The 15,948-nt window shown below is 38.6% G+C and overlaps 1 protein-coding gene across 6 annotated transcripts in view; it reads right to left on the minus strand.

Annotated features, from left to right (window-relative positions):
- The window catches only part of MAEA (macrophage erythroblast attacher, E3 ubiquitin ligase), a 48,896-nt gene that overhangs the window by 19,124 nt on the left and 13,824 nt on the right, over positions 1–15,948 (minus strand). For all 6 annotated transcript variants that reach the window (XM_058837570.1, XM_058837569.1, XM_058837566.1 and 3 more), the window contains 2 exons: positions 11,822–12,004; positions 8,186–8,389 (listed from right to left, as the gene is read on the minus strand). In XM_058837570.1, the coding sequence (XP_058693553.1) occupies positions 8,186–8,389; positions 11,822–11,929 (312 nt within the window). In that variant the 5' untranslated portion in view covers positions 11,930–12,004. The remainder of the gene's footprint in view (positions 1–8,185; positions 8,390–11,821; positions 12,005–15,948) is intronic.

The raw sequence follows: 15,948 nt of genomic DNA on the forward strand, positions 1-15,948 counted from the left end.
TCATAAAGAAGCCTTTGCTGATGCACTTCAGCATTCAGCAGCATGGTAAACTACTCATATATGAAACACAATAAACACTTAGATCACTCAAACAACAACTTCAGAAAAAGCTGTGTTAAGCTTTCAATGACTACTCACATACCCTCCACTTGCAACGCAACCTTCAGTATAATTTAGTTCTATGGAAGTGAAATAGAAATGCAGTAATGAACAGTTACAAACAAAGAGGTCAATTTAGTCTTCTATATTAATATATTCATTTGTTAAAATTTCCCCTGTGATGAACATGCAGCAAATCCAGGCATCATCTCAGGCTGTGATCATTGTTACACAATCCAGGGAGAAGGCAAACACAAGGGGCTACAAGGTAAGACCGCAGGAGCAGCTGGGAAAGGAGAGGTCAGTGTATTCCCACAGTGGGAAAACAGTGAAAGAGGTGTCACTTGGCAGGAGCAGGAAGCCTGGAAAACACCACAGTCACACTGCCCACTGGAAAACATGTGCAGGAAGGAAAAATGAGGTGCAGGTGAAGAGGGGGACAGTGCAGGTGGTTTTGATGGCAGTAACAGGAATTGGGACCCAAATCCAATTCCTCTGCCCCTGTACAAGGGCAGGAATAAAAGGCTGCTGGAGTAACAGTCTCTTTAAAGTCAACACTGGGTATGTATGAACTGCACTGACATTAAGGGAGACACAAATTAAGAAAATAATGGCATAGGTGGTGACAATACAGCAACACCACAATTACTGAAGACCAGTTAAAGTGGGGCACAAATTAACAGTAAGGGGCCTCCTTACTCTCTGCTCATAAAATAACATTGTCTGAAGTTCATTAAGCTACTATTAAGTGTTCTAATGCTACACACATTAACAGGATTAGAGAGAAACTAAACAGAGTAACTGAAAGAATTACTCAAAGCCAGCTGCAGAGCCAGTTATTGGGGAAAAATGCAAAACAAGACAGCCAAACCACAGGTTCACCAACAGAAGAGCCAGAAATGTTTTTGTCTACAAAGTAAACGCAGTACCCAACATGTACAGTCGAGCTTTCACATGAGACCATCTTCCATACCCTCAGCATAGCACAGACCTTTCAGTTCTGCCTGGTTACTTTTGAAGGATCACAGTATCTTACACTTAGTTCTGTCAGAGGAGCATGGTCTTTATGTAACATTAGAGGATACTGGTGCTTTTGTTAATTAGTTCTAGTGATTAATTCATGTTAATTTATATAACATATCTTTATATAACATTAGAGGATACTAGTGCTTTTGTTAATTAGTTCTAGTGATTAATTCATGTTCTAAACTTATGTCCAACTTCAATTAATCTATCAATATTACAAAACTCCTCAGTATTTGACCTCTGCTCTCACACCTACCAAAAGCACCCACCCATAACATTTTCCAGTCATCTTTTCCCTCCAGTTTTTCCAAAAGCTTTCTGAAAGTGCGGTCACCATAACTATATATATTCTGGCACTGGCTGCTCCACAGCCAAGCTAAGTGTTTCATCCACTTCCTTTCACTCAAGGACATAAGCTGCTTGGAAAAGACTCAGAGTTGAAGCACTGAGGTTGGTTATTAGCAATCTGTTTCCCCAATGCATCCTCTGCTCCTGCATCAGCAATTTTTGTAGCTCAGCAAATGGCTACACCTTTACCCATCAGCATATTATACCACGCTAAGTACAGTAATAAATGACTACACTACAGTAGTGTGACAAAGCCTCTAGAGCTAAACATACATCATTGGGTAGAAAAAAGTGCCTCATTTTCTGTCATAGCCTCTTCTAGCAGAGGAAAAGCACCCAAACCTTTGCCAGTGAAGCACAAGCCCTGCAGCTTTTGTGCAGGATCAGTCTGTCTTAGCAGCTACACACATTCTCTGACAAAACATTATCCCATCATCTAATGTAGTAGTAGGAGCAAGTGTTAAATGTGAGGCAAGATTTACACTTTGAAGGAATGTCTGGCAGGAAGAAAGGAGAGTAAGAAGAGGCATAACTTCTACTGATGGGTAATTTCCAGGTGGTAACACCATTCCCCATTTAGATAAAATTTCAATTCAATGATTTTTCTTGCTTCACCTGCCTTCCAGACTAAGTATTTTGTAATAAATTAGCTCAGTTATGATACACTACAGGTAACCCACTTTGTCTAAATGACTGAAAAAAACAAGATGTTCAACATCACAGCACAATTCATGTTGTTGGCTTTTGAAGTGTCAAATGATTTGTAATGAGGAAGTTTGTTATTTTGCTTCCATCTTGACTGTTTCACATTTACATAATTCTAATTCCTCAAGATGCTTGAGACAAACTGCAGATGTAAGGCTGTGCAGGAATTGCAGCACTTTGAAATTCAGATGAACACACCCAGACATTCATTATACCAATCTATTCAAAGTTGTCATGCCTACGCTAGGTACAGCCAAAACACATTTGAAGGAGTTTCTGAGCAGCTCTCTATAGCCTGGTACTGCAGGGGATCTCCAAGCACCACAGCCTAAAATCCTGGCACCTTTAAATCAGTTATGCCAATTTAGGAGCTCCTTCATACATAGTTTTCCTGTAACATCTCCAGTCTGGGAACAGCAAGTAAAAGGAGAAGGACACAAACAGCTCCTGGCAGAAGACACCTTTTACCATTCAGCCTGCATCTGCAAAGTCAGCTTGGCTATGTTCTGCATGACAGTGAAGTAAATAATACATTTAAGCACTATGATGAATATTATTTACCTATTTGAAATTGAATTGTTTTGACTATAAATGTGTTTTGATTAATTACTTTAATACATATGTATGTGTTTGCCTACAAGCCATTCTTGGACTATGCATCTTAACAAGGAGAATTTCTAAAGGTACATTTGTATGATTGTTAAAAGATGTGTTTATTCAGCTTCAACTTTTTAAGTTAAGACTTAATACTGCTCCTTTTTGTGATGCTCAGATATGCAGGTTATTTTCCATCTCCCATTTTCTGAGAGAATCATCAAATAGAAACAGTTATTCAGGGAATGGATTACTTCAAAAATAGCAGCTTCAGGAAGATTTTGTCCCATAGCAGACAGAAATCCTTCAGCAGTATTCTACTGAGGTGTCAGCTGGAGGATCCACATCACAGTGCCGAGGAAGACTTTCATAAAGCAAGGAAAGAACATTTAATTTTGGGGTTGAAAAAAGGAACACTGATATATAATAGGAGAAAGAAGAGATCAGCTACTTGGTCAAAAGCCATGAAGCTTGATTTTAAGAATTCAAGTTTCTCTTATACCACAGGACATCAAATAAGATTTCACAGCTTTCTGTAACAAAATTAAGAGAGTGGAACCCACTTGAATTTGTTGCAGGTATCTTTTCTAGTTAGGCTAATCCCTCCAAAAACAGTTTTACAAAACCTGAAGCTGCAATGATGCAGTAAAAAAGACTAACTGGACAAAACGGGAGGGAGAGAAGATCAGAAGATAAGCTGTTTTTCCAGTGATTACTGCTCCTTATTTAAACAAAATTATTTTTTTTAAAATAAAAGTATTTACTACTTTTAAAGACAATTAAATATTTTTAGAATGGCTTTTCAGTATCTGCCCTGTTTTGATATTCTCCAGTGATAAACCATTACCAGAGATGTAGTTCTGCTCAGGAAGGAGACTACTGACAATAACTGGAGACCTGAACTCTCACTTCAAGAAAATTGTTATCTTTTTGGGACTGGGTCAATTGTCAACACTGGAAGTGTCAAGAAGCCCTTCTAATACTGATCAATGTTGACAATGGCCGTATGTCTAGTCAAAACTTCTGGAGTCAATGGAATACTTGGTTTTTACCCCCACAATTCTCAAAAGCAAAAAGCACACTGTGGTATGAATGCAAAGGGTTAGTTAAGTATCTTTGAAGGATGATGCACATACTTAATTATTGATCTGAGAACATTAATTGGCAGAATCTTAATTGATATAGATAATCCCTGATTTAAGGTCAAATTAACCAGTTTTAAGCTATTTAAGAGTTTTTTCAACTCAAGCAATTAACTGCCCACATTACAGTGTCACTGCCCACCCTGCCCAGGGGTGCAGTAGCTCTTCTGTTCCTTAGTAAGTTATAGTTTTTTAAATAATTTGCTTCCTGACCCTACACACTAAAAATTAGGTTGAATTTATGCTATTTTCACAGAAAAAACATTGCCACTTGTACAGCTTTTGTATAGCATGAGCATTAAGGCAAGGAGACACATTCTTTTACTAAAATAAATTAAGCAAAGATGGAAAGAGGATTTACAGCATATGATAAGGGAAACTGGAAGCTTCAGAATATGACTTTGTTTTCAATCCTACAGGAAAAAAATCAATACAGCTATACATAATTAAGTAAAGAATGTAAGGACACTTTACATGTTTATTTTTTCTTCCCAGCCTATTAATGAAGGGGCTGGAAAAACATAAAATTTTAAACCCCACCAGCTCCAGAAACAGTACACTAAGCACCACATACATAGCCTAATTATAAAATTTGTCTACAAACAGAAACCAGCTTCCAACTGGAACACCACTCTTCCTAAACTAGATTTGCATATCAATTAATGACACAGAAATGAGATAGCAGTGTAGCAGAACACGAAATAACAAAGTTGAAGTTAACAAACAACCTTGCCAGCTAGCTGAAAATAGGAATCTGCAGATGAAAACAGGCATTTTTATATTAGTATGGCATTACAAGGTTGTAATAATGACCTTATTTTGATTCTATTTATTCTAATAAGCCTATACTGATGAGTTTTATTCATATGCAACAAAAAAGCCCTTAACATCTAATTTGTATCTTCAACCCAAACTGTTTTTCACATCATTATGGAGCCAGAAGACATCAAGAATAATGTCCACAATAGAATCCCCTCTAACCCATATTTACTTTGGCACAAACATTTCTGTCTTTGACTGTCAGCTCTTCTTTCAATCTTACATTCTGGTTTACTTTCCCAAGCACCATTATTTTTCTTTAAAGACATAAAACAAATATTTAATGTCTGGAATTTATTTCTTATATTGCCTTAACTTCATACTGTATAAATGCCTTATGCCCAAAGTTATTCCTTACTTGAGCTAGTTCATAACTCTGATATTTAAAATTTCCCTATAATTTTTCACATCCAGCATTGCTTTCCATTCTGTTTGCTTCCTAGTTTATAACCATGGCTTTCAAGCACCTATCTTTGATTACAAGATTTCATAGCTTATCATTCCTATGGAGGCAATTAATTTAGGAAATAGCCTAAAATTTGTCACAGACCATCAAAAACTATTAGCATTGGGCACTATGGCACACAGTCAATCTTTGCTGATAGTACAGCAGACAGTTTGCTCAAGCATAGGAATGATTTAATGGTTTCCCTTTGGTCACCGAAGCAGAATCCCTTCTGATCTGCTTTACCCATGAAGCACCTTGGCAGCTCTGAGGTCTCCTCATATTCAGGAGCCACACAAGAAACTTAAATCAGGCAAGCTGAGACTTGCTCCCAAGACTGGTCTAACAGCTACTGGAAAGTGTTTAACCTGGCATCTCCAAGCTACAACTGAACTGGAAAGAGCTGCTTCCTTCAGAAGAGCAGCAAAGGGTACCTTGGCCATTTGCCCCACAGTCAGAGGAACAAAGTCACAGAATGGTTGAGGTTTGGACCTCTGGAACTTTGTCATCTCCCTGCTCACAGCAGGGTCACCTCTAACAGGTTACCTGGGATCTTTCCCATTCCAGACTGGTTTTGAGCATCTCCAAGTACAGGGAGACTCCACAAGTCCTTGTGTCTGCTGGGGAGCCCAGAACTGGGTACAGCACTCCAGATGAGTCTAACCAGTGTTGAGCAGAGGCTGGAGCACCTCCTCCCTTCTGCTGCTGCTGTTTATCCCAGTGCACCCCAGAGTGCTGTTGAATTGTCTTTGCCACAAGAGTACATTGCTGGGCCATGCCTCATTTGTCCACCAGTCTCACCTCTGGCTGCTGGACAAGCTGAACAATAACAGCACCTTTTCTCAGGTTCTTACTTAGGGTATAATGTCTACCCTGTGGTAACAAAATCAAGACAAGACTGGTGGTGGGGATATTAATCAAAATGCCAGGTGAAACCACAGTAAACAAAGATTATTTGGGATGAGAGAATAACACGGTATTTTGTAATCTCTACAGCGAAGCTGCATTAGTAAGCATTAGAGAACACTTCAATGTTCACATCCTTTAGGAAAAAAGGAACAAAAATAAACAAAGCTGCTGTCTTATTAAACCAGCAAAACCACAAATTCTGTGTAACAAACAAGTCCCAGTATCATACGGTGTAAAAGCTGTTCACAAAGAGGATAGCCATACAGTAAGAAAGAACAAGTGCAAAGCAAAGAAACTGAGGGAAGCCTTATCTTCATTAAGCCAAAACAGACTGTAATGCTGACTAAAATGCATAATTTGAGCAAACTAGAAGAAAAATGGCCTCAGTGCATTTAATATGCAACTGTGTTCTGTGTTATTCGAGTTACTCTGATGTTATGCAAATTATAAGAGCTAGGCTTGCAGGCAGAAGGTAAATAATCGTCCTTAAAACTTCCTTTTTAACACAAAATTTTCTATTCAACAAACAGAATGAAAAGCTTTAAGTATGATGCTTTTACCACAGGGTCCTGCAGTATGTCATGACAGACTTCCACGCTCACGTTCAAACCAAAGCTGAACGTTATTTAATCAGGCATAATAGAGCTTGCTATGAAAGTGAAAATATTTCCACAGTGCTTTTCCAGCAGACCTAGTAGGTACAGTAACATGATGATTCAGCAGAGATGAGCTCCTGCTCAAAACAGAGGGAAACATCTACCAGAAGTGGGAGAGCTGCTGACCAGTCAAGCTGCAGTTATCCCAGTGTAATTGCCTTGGGTATTTTTGCCTCACGTGCACAGGCTGTGTCTCTAGTGAGGCACAACAGCCCCTTCAGTTGTTATTTTCAGGACTATTTCCTATTAATACCTTGTAACCCACTTCCCCTCTCATTTCTGTTCAGTCTCTACATGCTATTTCCTATTTGGCATTTACTGAAAATTGCTGCTGGCTGAACAGGATTAGACCAGTAAAGCAGCCAAGGAATAAGACACACATGATAAATAGGTCCCTGTTACATGACAAAGAACTAGTACATATGCTCTAATTTGACATCAGTAACAAAAATATCTTTTTCCCCATCAAAATGAGAGAGATGTATTCAACTACTCCACCTAAGAAAGGCAAAGTATGTAAGTCATGTAAGAGAACTCAACTTTCAGCATCTTTGTAAAAGTAAGATTTTGACTATAAGAGTTGCATGCCTTCTGGAATCAGGAATATCAAAAGAAGATTCAAGGATCACTGAGGATCAAATAGCAGAGACTACCTAAAACCTGCAAAACATGATTTCTCTAGACAAACAGCAAATTCTTAAAAAAAATCAGTTTTAATGTTCTCGTGACTGTCAGAGGACCCCAACCAGGATTCATTGGTTGTCATAAAGAACCTACACCAAAGCACACAAACTCCAAACACTTCATAACCCACTGTGAGCCCAAGCAAAACCAACTACCTAACCAGTGACAAGGAAAGCAAAAATCACGAAGTGGTGAAACAAGCAAACCAGCAAAAGGTTCTTAGGATGCAAGATATAATGGCTACTAAAAAACCCAAACTGTATCAAAATTTCTTTTCCCAAGTAAAAGCCAGCCTTCTTCTCAGGGCATCAAACAGTGGAATGATACAATAGAACAGTTGTTCCTGCAATCAGCAAATGCTGTTCTGTTCAGCCTGCTCACCTACACCTATCAGCTGAGTGGGGCTAGACAGATGGGAAGCTCCACCACCTGCTTAATCAGCAGCCTGAAGGCTTCTAAAAAGAAATTTTGTATGACATTTGAGAATTAATCTGAGCTTTAATAGAGAAAGGTGTTTATCTAAAAGCATTTAATTTGTGACTAACAATTATGACTTCAATTTTGACTTATTTAATTCACTAAAACACAATTTACACCAAGTAAGGAGAAAAAACTCAAGCCTAAAAAGATTAACAGATAAACATTAGCAAAGAAGGCACACCAATACATAAAAATAACTGCTACAAGGCTAAAGCAGCTTTTTCTCATTTTTCAACAACTTCTTTACTACTGTTTTGTTAGTCCACACTGCCACCCACCTCAATCCCACTTTGTCTGGCTAGTTTTACAGCTGTGTTGTAGTAGCCACAGCGTAGGAGATGTTCCACCATCATACGATCCATGCGTTTCTTCTTCCACATGTTGGCAGGAGCTGGCTGGTCACTGCTGTGCTCCTTCAGATGTTCAATCCTGCGTTTGCAGAGCTTTGCACTTTCATCTTCAGCCTGGATTGACTCAACAGCCTAAAAAGTAAAAGCTAACAGTAAGAGCTACACATTTTCAATCTCCTTTCAAAGCAAAAAACAGTAATTGATTGTAAGCTTTCTTTATATGTTATACAGCTACTCCCAGTAGTATTTGTTTTTTTTAGAAATATTTCCTATGGCAGTGAATAAGTTTCTGCATGGCTGGTCCAGTTCTGAGATATTCTTGCACAGAAGTAAGTTTTGATATATTTGACATTATGAATATATACATTTTTCTGCTTAATTTGCAGTTCCATCCAAAACCAGAAGCGTATAAACTATGGCAGCAACTGCTGTAATAGCCTGCAAAGAGCTCTGTGAAGGTTTGCAGTCATCTGATCCAAACAGTTGAAAAGAAAAATTTTCACCTCTAACCTATGCATGGCTTCTTCCTCCAGCAGCTGTCCTGCTGGATTACTTCTACTGAGGAGTGATGCAGAGTAAACCCACATTACTTTTAATACACTGGAGCCATTTTAATCACTCATGCAATAATGGAAATTACACAAATGGTTGGCCTCTTGGCACCTGTAATTGAAGGATATAAAAGCAGTTTTTCAAAATCATCAGTTTTGTTTAACTGGTACTATTTTATATAACTCTGCTACTGTGGGAACATGCATCCCTTCAGGAACTTTACTCAGGAAAACACATTTGTCCAGAAGAACTGGATTGATGATTTTAAACCAACATATTGGCATACCCAGCAAAAAACACACACCACTCCTCCAAGGTATTGCCACGGTATTTTTTTTTTAATTAAAACCAAAACACTCAGCTCATAGCTGCTTTCCTTCAAGTCATCATTCCAAGCTGGCTGACTCAGTACAACTCTGGGCTATGTCAGGCTACAGAACTCCAGAAAGCTGGCAGTACCTTTAAGTGCCTGCTAAGATGAAGGCAAACCAACAGAGGATGGTTAGTACCTTTCCCATCTGCAATGTAACACTAGTGATGCAATTGCAAGTTAGGCTGCCTTGTGGTGGCTTTAAACTTTCTGGCTTGTGTTTCAATGACTGCACAGCTCTGGCAGCTGGGAGGCACAGGCAGAACCTGGCAGGCTTTTGGCAGCCCACTCTGCACTCCATGCTGACGCAGCGACCTTTCCAGAACTCAAACGATAGTATCATATATGGTACAGTTCCAGCTCTGGAAGCACAGGCTGGTTCTAATTGTATTTACCATGCCTGCCTATAGACAGACTTCTGGAAGGATCAGTATGAAGAGCAAAGTGAAATGAGAGAAAACTTGCAAGGAAAGCTCACCAAGCTTATCTCCCCCCAGCAATTAAGCCTGACTCTGATCTGGCCCTTGATACCAAATTCAAGTATCTAAAACACTAACCACTATACGAGAGTCTCTTAATAACATTCATGTAAACATCTGTAGCATGAGTTATTTTTACTACTGAAGTCTGAGTTACTTCTGCTGCTGACTTTATTTTGTAACACACAGTTTGGAGACACGTATTTTATTTGAGTTATAAACTGTGTCTCTTCCTATTCAGCAAGCAAACACTTACTCAAGACAAAACACATTTTCACTTCTTAGATGTCTACAGTATTACCAGATGTGAAGGCAACCTTGAGAAATACTCTGAATACGACTAAGAACTCAAGGCAGGCACAAAGTTCTGCCCTTTCTTCTTCCGAAGGGCTCTTCTTATATGGCTTTGTATCTGGACCTATACAGCTCTTGCTTTTGATCCTTCTACTACATTCAGAAAGGCTACAGCTCCTTTTAAAAACCCTCTGAAGCAAGTCTATCTGGACTTGCCCTGCTGGACATTAACAGAACTTGGGGGAACAAGCATATTAAACAGGATACAAAAGGGAAAACACAAAGGCCTAGGTTTCCCCAGCATCATTTTCAGAACCCGAGAAACCTGCTGTATTTAAAAGCTCTCTTTCAAGAGTGAGTAAGGTGTTAAATAAAGGAACCATCTAATTCTATTATGGTCATCTCAGCAGTTCATGAGATCCTTGTCTAAACACAGGAGGAAACAGATCCCACATGGGTCCAAAAGCTCTAAAGAAAACAATCATTTTGCTCGGGGCAGAGATTATAGAGAAGACAGTTGGGAGTTGAGGGTTTGGAGCAGAAACAAGACCGTTGTATTTCAGAGGGCTTTTACTGTTAAACAATTTTTTTTTTGCCTTTTGTTCTTTCTGAGCAGCTATAAGATTCCCCAGAGTCTTTCAGGCAGTCAAAAACAAATGAGCAATCAAACTAAAATGGAGCCTTGCACCCAAAACATTCAGCAATGCCTTCAGACACACCCCCACAATCAGCAAAGCTTTAACAAGTAAGTAACTTCTACTGTTCCACATCATTACTACACACCTTCAAACAACATCCAATACCTCTTTCAGAAATAGCTCCTATTTTTCTGTAAGTAACGGAGAAGTGAAGAAAACATATCCTTTAAGACCTCTTTAAGTCTCACAATTCGAGTTTGAAAAGAGCAATTAATTTATGAAGTCTTTTGCAGAACAGCTTTTCAACACCTTGCTAACTTGTTCAAGCAGAAAACCCCAAATCAACACACATGACAGCGTTATTTTCATGTTGCAAACCTCCAAGGTATTTTGATGCTTCACATAGTACTGTCTCAAGATTTATATCTGTTGGTTATTTCATTTAAGTTTTAATGAAATGACTCTGCCACTATGTTTCATCTATTTATTTTTGGAGAAGCACTTCTCTCAAGTCAGGCGACAGAGCTATTTTCATTTTTCTGCAAGACTTGTTTCAAGTAAGTGTTCTGATGACTCTAGGGATGAGTAATATTCCCATCCAAAATAAAGATGGCTTATACTTCTTCTGAGAACACACACATTTTTTTCTAAGAAAGATGTGGTAAAGGCATGAAAGGCTGGTTGTATTTTGTTCAAGCTTAACAGCTAGAAGCAGGTTATCCTGCCAAAGTTGGTTCTAAAGGCTCTTAATATTCCCTAGGAATCTTTCAAATTTCAAGTTGAGTGCTTATAAAAAAATTTTAAGTAACAATCCAGGATAACTTGCACTTTCTTCTGCAGAGAAGTCTCAACACTGCATACAACTCTCCCTGCACTGGGGGTTTCACATTTTTCAGCTTCATCTTCTACCTGTTTTGCTGTTCCAGTGATCAATTAATTGCACAAACCTTTACATTAGACAAGCAGGTACTGATAAAAATCAATTAATTTTGCTACCATTTCTTTTCTGTTAGTAAAGGAAGTCCTTTTGAGGACTACAAATATATATTAATTTTACCTCTCGATGGAAGTTTGTTATACACAGACAAGGACCACCAAATCATGTTTCTTAAGCACAGTGAAGCAAGGCTTCACTGTGCATTCCAAGGCCTTTAAAGAGACAGTAATGTCTGTTATCTTGACAAGAAACTCCAAGCAAAAACCATTGCAATGAAGGTAGAACAGCACTCACCTTGCGTTTCAGAACACTGAGTTTTTCAACGACTCCATCCAGGAGACTGACAACTGAGTCCACAGCAGGACAACTGCTCAGCGTCTTCTCCAGCTCTGCCACCACCATGGTAACGTGGCTGGTCTCTCGATCAATGTTCTTCTGTGCAGCTCGAAACCGTTTGTTCAGTGTTTCATATGGCACCTGAAGGAGAAAGACCAAGTCATCAGAATTTCTGTATTTAAAAAAGTCAGGTCCTTTAGAGCTTAGAAAGACTAATGATTTCATCTGATGCAGCCCAAGGAACACCTTGGTTCCAAGGGACTAGAGGTCCTTGATTAAACTTGAGTTCCCATACTAAAACCCTTATTTAAATTCTCTCAACAAGGAGCTCACACTTTAAAGATTATGAAAAAACAACAGGAAAAATGCTGCAGTTTCTTGTCTGATACCAGGTTCACCTATTCTGCTTTGGCTGCAGGAAGCACTGATGGAAACAGTTCAGGGAAAACAGAAAGTGAACACAAATTAGTACCTACTAAAGGAAAGCTACAAATTAAAGTACAACGAAGAGATCACCCTTCAGAACATGACTTTCTAATTTTACATTTCTTCCCTTCATGAATTCATTAAAAAAGAGGAAGTTACCTTGGAGAGAAAGCATGTATAATGCATACTGGCTACTGAAAAATTAATACATGGTATACCAACAGTTATTCAGGAAATCCAACAAGTCTCCTATATACCTCTACCCATGAAAGATTACCTTTTAGCATTACTTCCTCAAGGACTATAAGGAATGCCAAGACAAACCCCATATAAACTTTCTTTTAGCAATAAAAGCCTATGACTAAACTGGTTAATGTCCTCCAATCTCCGTTCCTGAGTTAAGAGATTTGCCAGTATTGGAGGTCTCCTGTCCTACTTGTCCCACACCTTTGTGGAAAAGTTGAATCAAAACTGCTACTGATGGCCATTAGGGACACATGGATAGGAGCAGTCTGCAGCCTGGGGAACAATTTGGGAAAAGCTTACAGGAAGCGTTAAGCTGCTTCCACTACAGTGGCAGCACAAGCAATTTAGACAGGAATTTCTACTTCACAGAAACAGGAATTTTTAAAAACATTCCAGTGCTATACCCTTAATTCAGCCATATCTTTAATCTTTAAAAAGTCCATGAGAAGTTCTTTCAGGTAGTTAATGATAATCTTGATTGCTTTCCTATTAATCAAAGGCATAATTTAGCTAGCAATCAGATTATCCATGTTAAAAGTAAAACAGGAAACACAAATCAGTGCTGTTTGGTACATATCACGTATATGTTTGATTACAAATCTTTCAAGCATGTAACTTCTAATCAATTATATCAAGGTCTCCATTTTCCTCATTCTAATTATCTGCATGCAAGGAAGTATCCCCAGGGGCCACATCCCTTCTGGGCTCTATTAGCAAAGGGGCTCCTGCAGAACCACTGCAATTCCCCATTAGAGAACAGTTTGGTTCAGAGGAAGGAAGATGAGCCAAAGCATTTGCTTTCCAAGACTTTGCATTACCTACAAGAGGCTTTGCTTATTTGTGGTAGTAATAAAAGACAAGGATAATCCTGATAAGATATGAAAGGGCTCCTCTTCTCAAGACTGAGATGATCTATTTAATGGTTCTTGGTATCTCAAACTAAGACCCAAACAAATGACAGGACAAGACTCTACCACAGGAAGCATCAAGCCACAACGATTATTTTCCTTATACATTTTGCCCTAAAATCCCAGCAGTACACCCACCCAAAACTCAAACCACATAAACCATGACAAATAATAGCCTTCAACACCTACTTAGTTGTCTATATAACCATCTTCCATCTCCAACCCTCATTTCTTTTTTCCATTTCCACAAAAATATATGAAATACTTTAGAGACCCACAAATAAAATGGATGTTACAGGAGGCCACTATTTTGACATCTCATGTTTTTGAACAAGGAAACTCATTTCCAACGTTACGACCTGATGCCAGACAGCATTAAGACAACTCCTTCCCTTCTTTTTCCCCCACTGCATTTTTCTTACTGTTCACAAAATAATATTTCTGCAAGTATTTTGCTAATCAGCTTTCCATGCCACACTGAAAATCTGCATCAATGAAGACTTTCATAAGCTCCTATTAATTTGAGGTAACTTTTTTAGTACAGAAAGTGCTTTTGTAAATTTTGAACAGTCAGCTGGACACAGCCCTACTCATTTGGAAAAAAAGTCTGTGTTTAATCTCCCTTTTCCCTAGGTCCTTATCTGCACTCAAGAACAGTAACAGCGCCCATTTCCTGTGCTCTGTCTCTTCAGCATGCAGACTTCTGGCACAGTTTGTGTTCATGTGACATTTAGAACAATTGAACTTTCAATTTCAGCTGGTATCACTATATATCATTTAGAATGTGTCTAGGTGCAATAGGTTTTTGAATCTTCTCTTATCCTTTTTTCCCTCTACCATAAAAACAATCTGAATACCTTGCATGGAAGAGACTATGAGTTGAAATGTTTTCACTATACACTCTGAAAGTAAATAAAAGTAAACATACTGAGAAACATAATTTAGTGTGTCATAACAAGGGAAATTAAAGGTACAATGAAATTATTTACATAACTGAAGCTGACAGTAAATTCACTTTACCAGAGATTTTCATAATTTGCACAGGCACTTGTTTCTTATTTTAGAGCCAGCAGTTTACATGAAAATATTTGTGAATCATATCTAGGTACAGCTTTTACACTCACTTTACAGGGACAGAATCTACGATTGCCAAAATTTAGAGCTGCAACTGCTACATTCCTTACAAAGCAGCTTTTATCTTTAATTTGCATCTTGATCTGCTGGTTCTTTTATTACTCCTACAGCTCCAAAGTGCCAAAAAACCCAGCTCCCCAGCACTGGCTCGCTTTCCCGCAGAACCATTCAAAAGTTACACACACTGTACCAATAGGATAATTTTTTTCCACCAATAATGAAAATTAATGGAAGGAGAACATCTAAGAAAGTGTTCTAGACAATGCAATTCTAAAAATTTTTAATTAAAGTTCACTTTGATTTTCAGGTACCATTGTTAGAATACTGCAAAAACCAAACTTTTCAGACCAAGAGACAGATGCAAGATTTGTATCTCATTAATCACCACAAACCTATTAGAGACTTGGAATCTTTCCTGCCAGTACCATTCTGCGACCAAACCTGGATTACACAGTCATTATTTAGAGACAAGAGTGACGTACAGAACTCAGACTAGGGAAGCATTACCTTAAGAAAAAAAAAATAATATATCAGCTACTAGAAAATTTAAAATAAAGAAGCAAGTACTAACCAGAATGTGTTCTGTATAAGCACAACACTAACTTGTCCTACTCGTTAGAGCTTGAAAAACCACACCCAGTTGGCTCATACCTTGAACATACAAGAGGATACAAAAGAGAGCTGTAAAATATTAGCAGGGAGCACATTTAAACCCAGTGGCACTAAATAGGTTCTGCTCCTTTTGTTCATCAGCTTCCACAGCTGCAGACACATTATTCAACCTAAGCATGCACTAAACCAGGTCAAACTTAAACCTAGTGAAAAGGAATTTGACTGAAGTTAGAACAACATACACGAGGGGTAAAATTGAAGTAACACAAGTTTGTCCAAGATCGAAATTTTGCTGTGATGTTAAGAAAACTCTGCTTCCCTGGAGGCTTCTGCAACTGTAGCATGACTGTTTCCAGGTGCTAAAGACTAACAAAAAGGCAGAGACAACTGATTAACCTGATCCAACTATTTTCTTCATTTCAGGAGTTACTTCATTCTGTTTTTAAAAAACCAAAAAAGTGGTGTGTCCCAGAACATGCTCCAACAACCTCTAGCTGTGGAGACAAGACTTAAGAAGAGGATTTTTCTGGGTGTACAAGCATGAACTGGTGGAAGAGAAGGAAGGACTGCCATGAGAACTACACGTTGGTCGCTCAGTTGAGAGCAGGGAGTAAAAAACTGCAGAGCTAAGGATGTCAGAAGGAGTTTTTAAGTGTACACTTAGGAACTCAACCGTGATGTTTATTACCTGGCCTTCAGCCCAAGCACAGTCCTCTTCCTGCTCATGAATGCAAATAAGGTACCAAAGCAAGGCAGAGC

The sequence above is a fragment of the Poecile atricapillus genome, chromosome 4, assembly GCF_030490865.1.
Source record: "Poecile atricapillus isolate bPoeAtr1 chromosome 4, bPoeAtr1.hap1, whole genome shotgun sequence".
Classification (NCBI taxonomy): Eukaryota; Metazoa; Chordata; class Aves; order Passeriformes; family Paridae; genus Poecile; species Poecile atricapillus.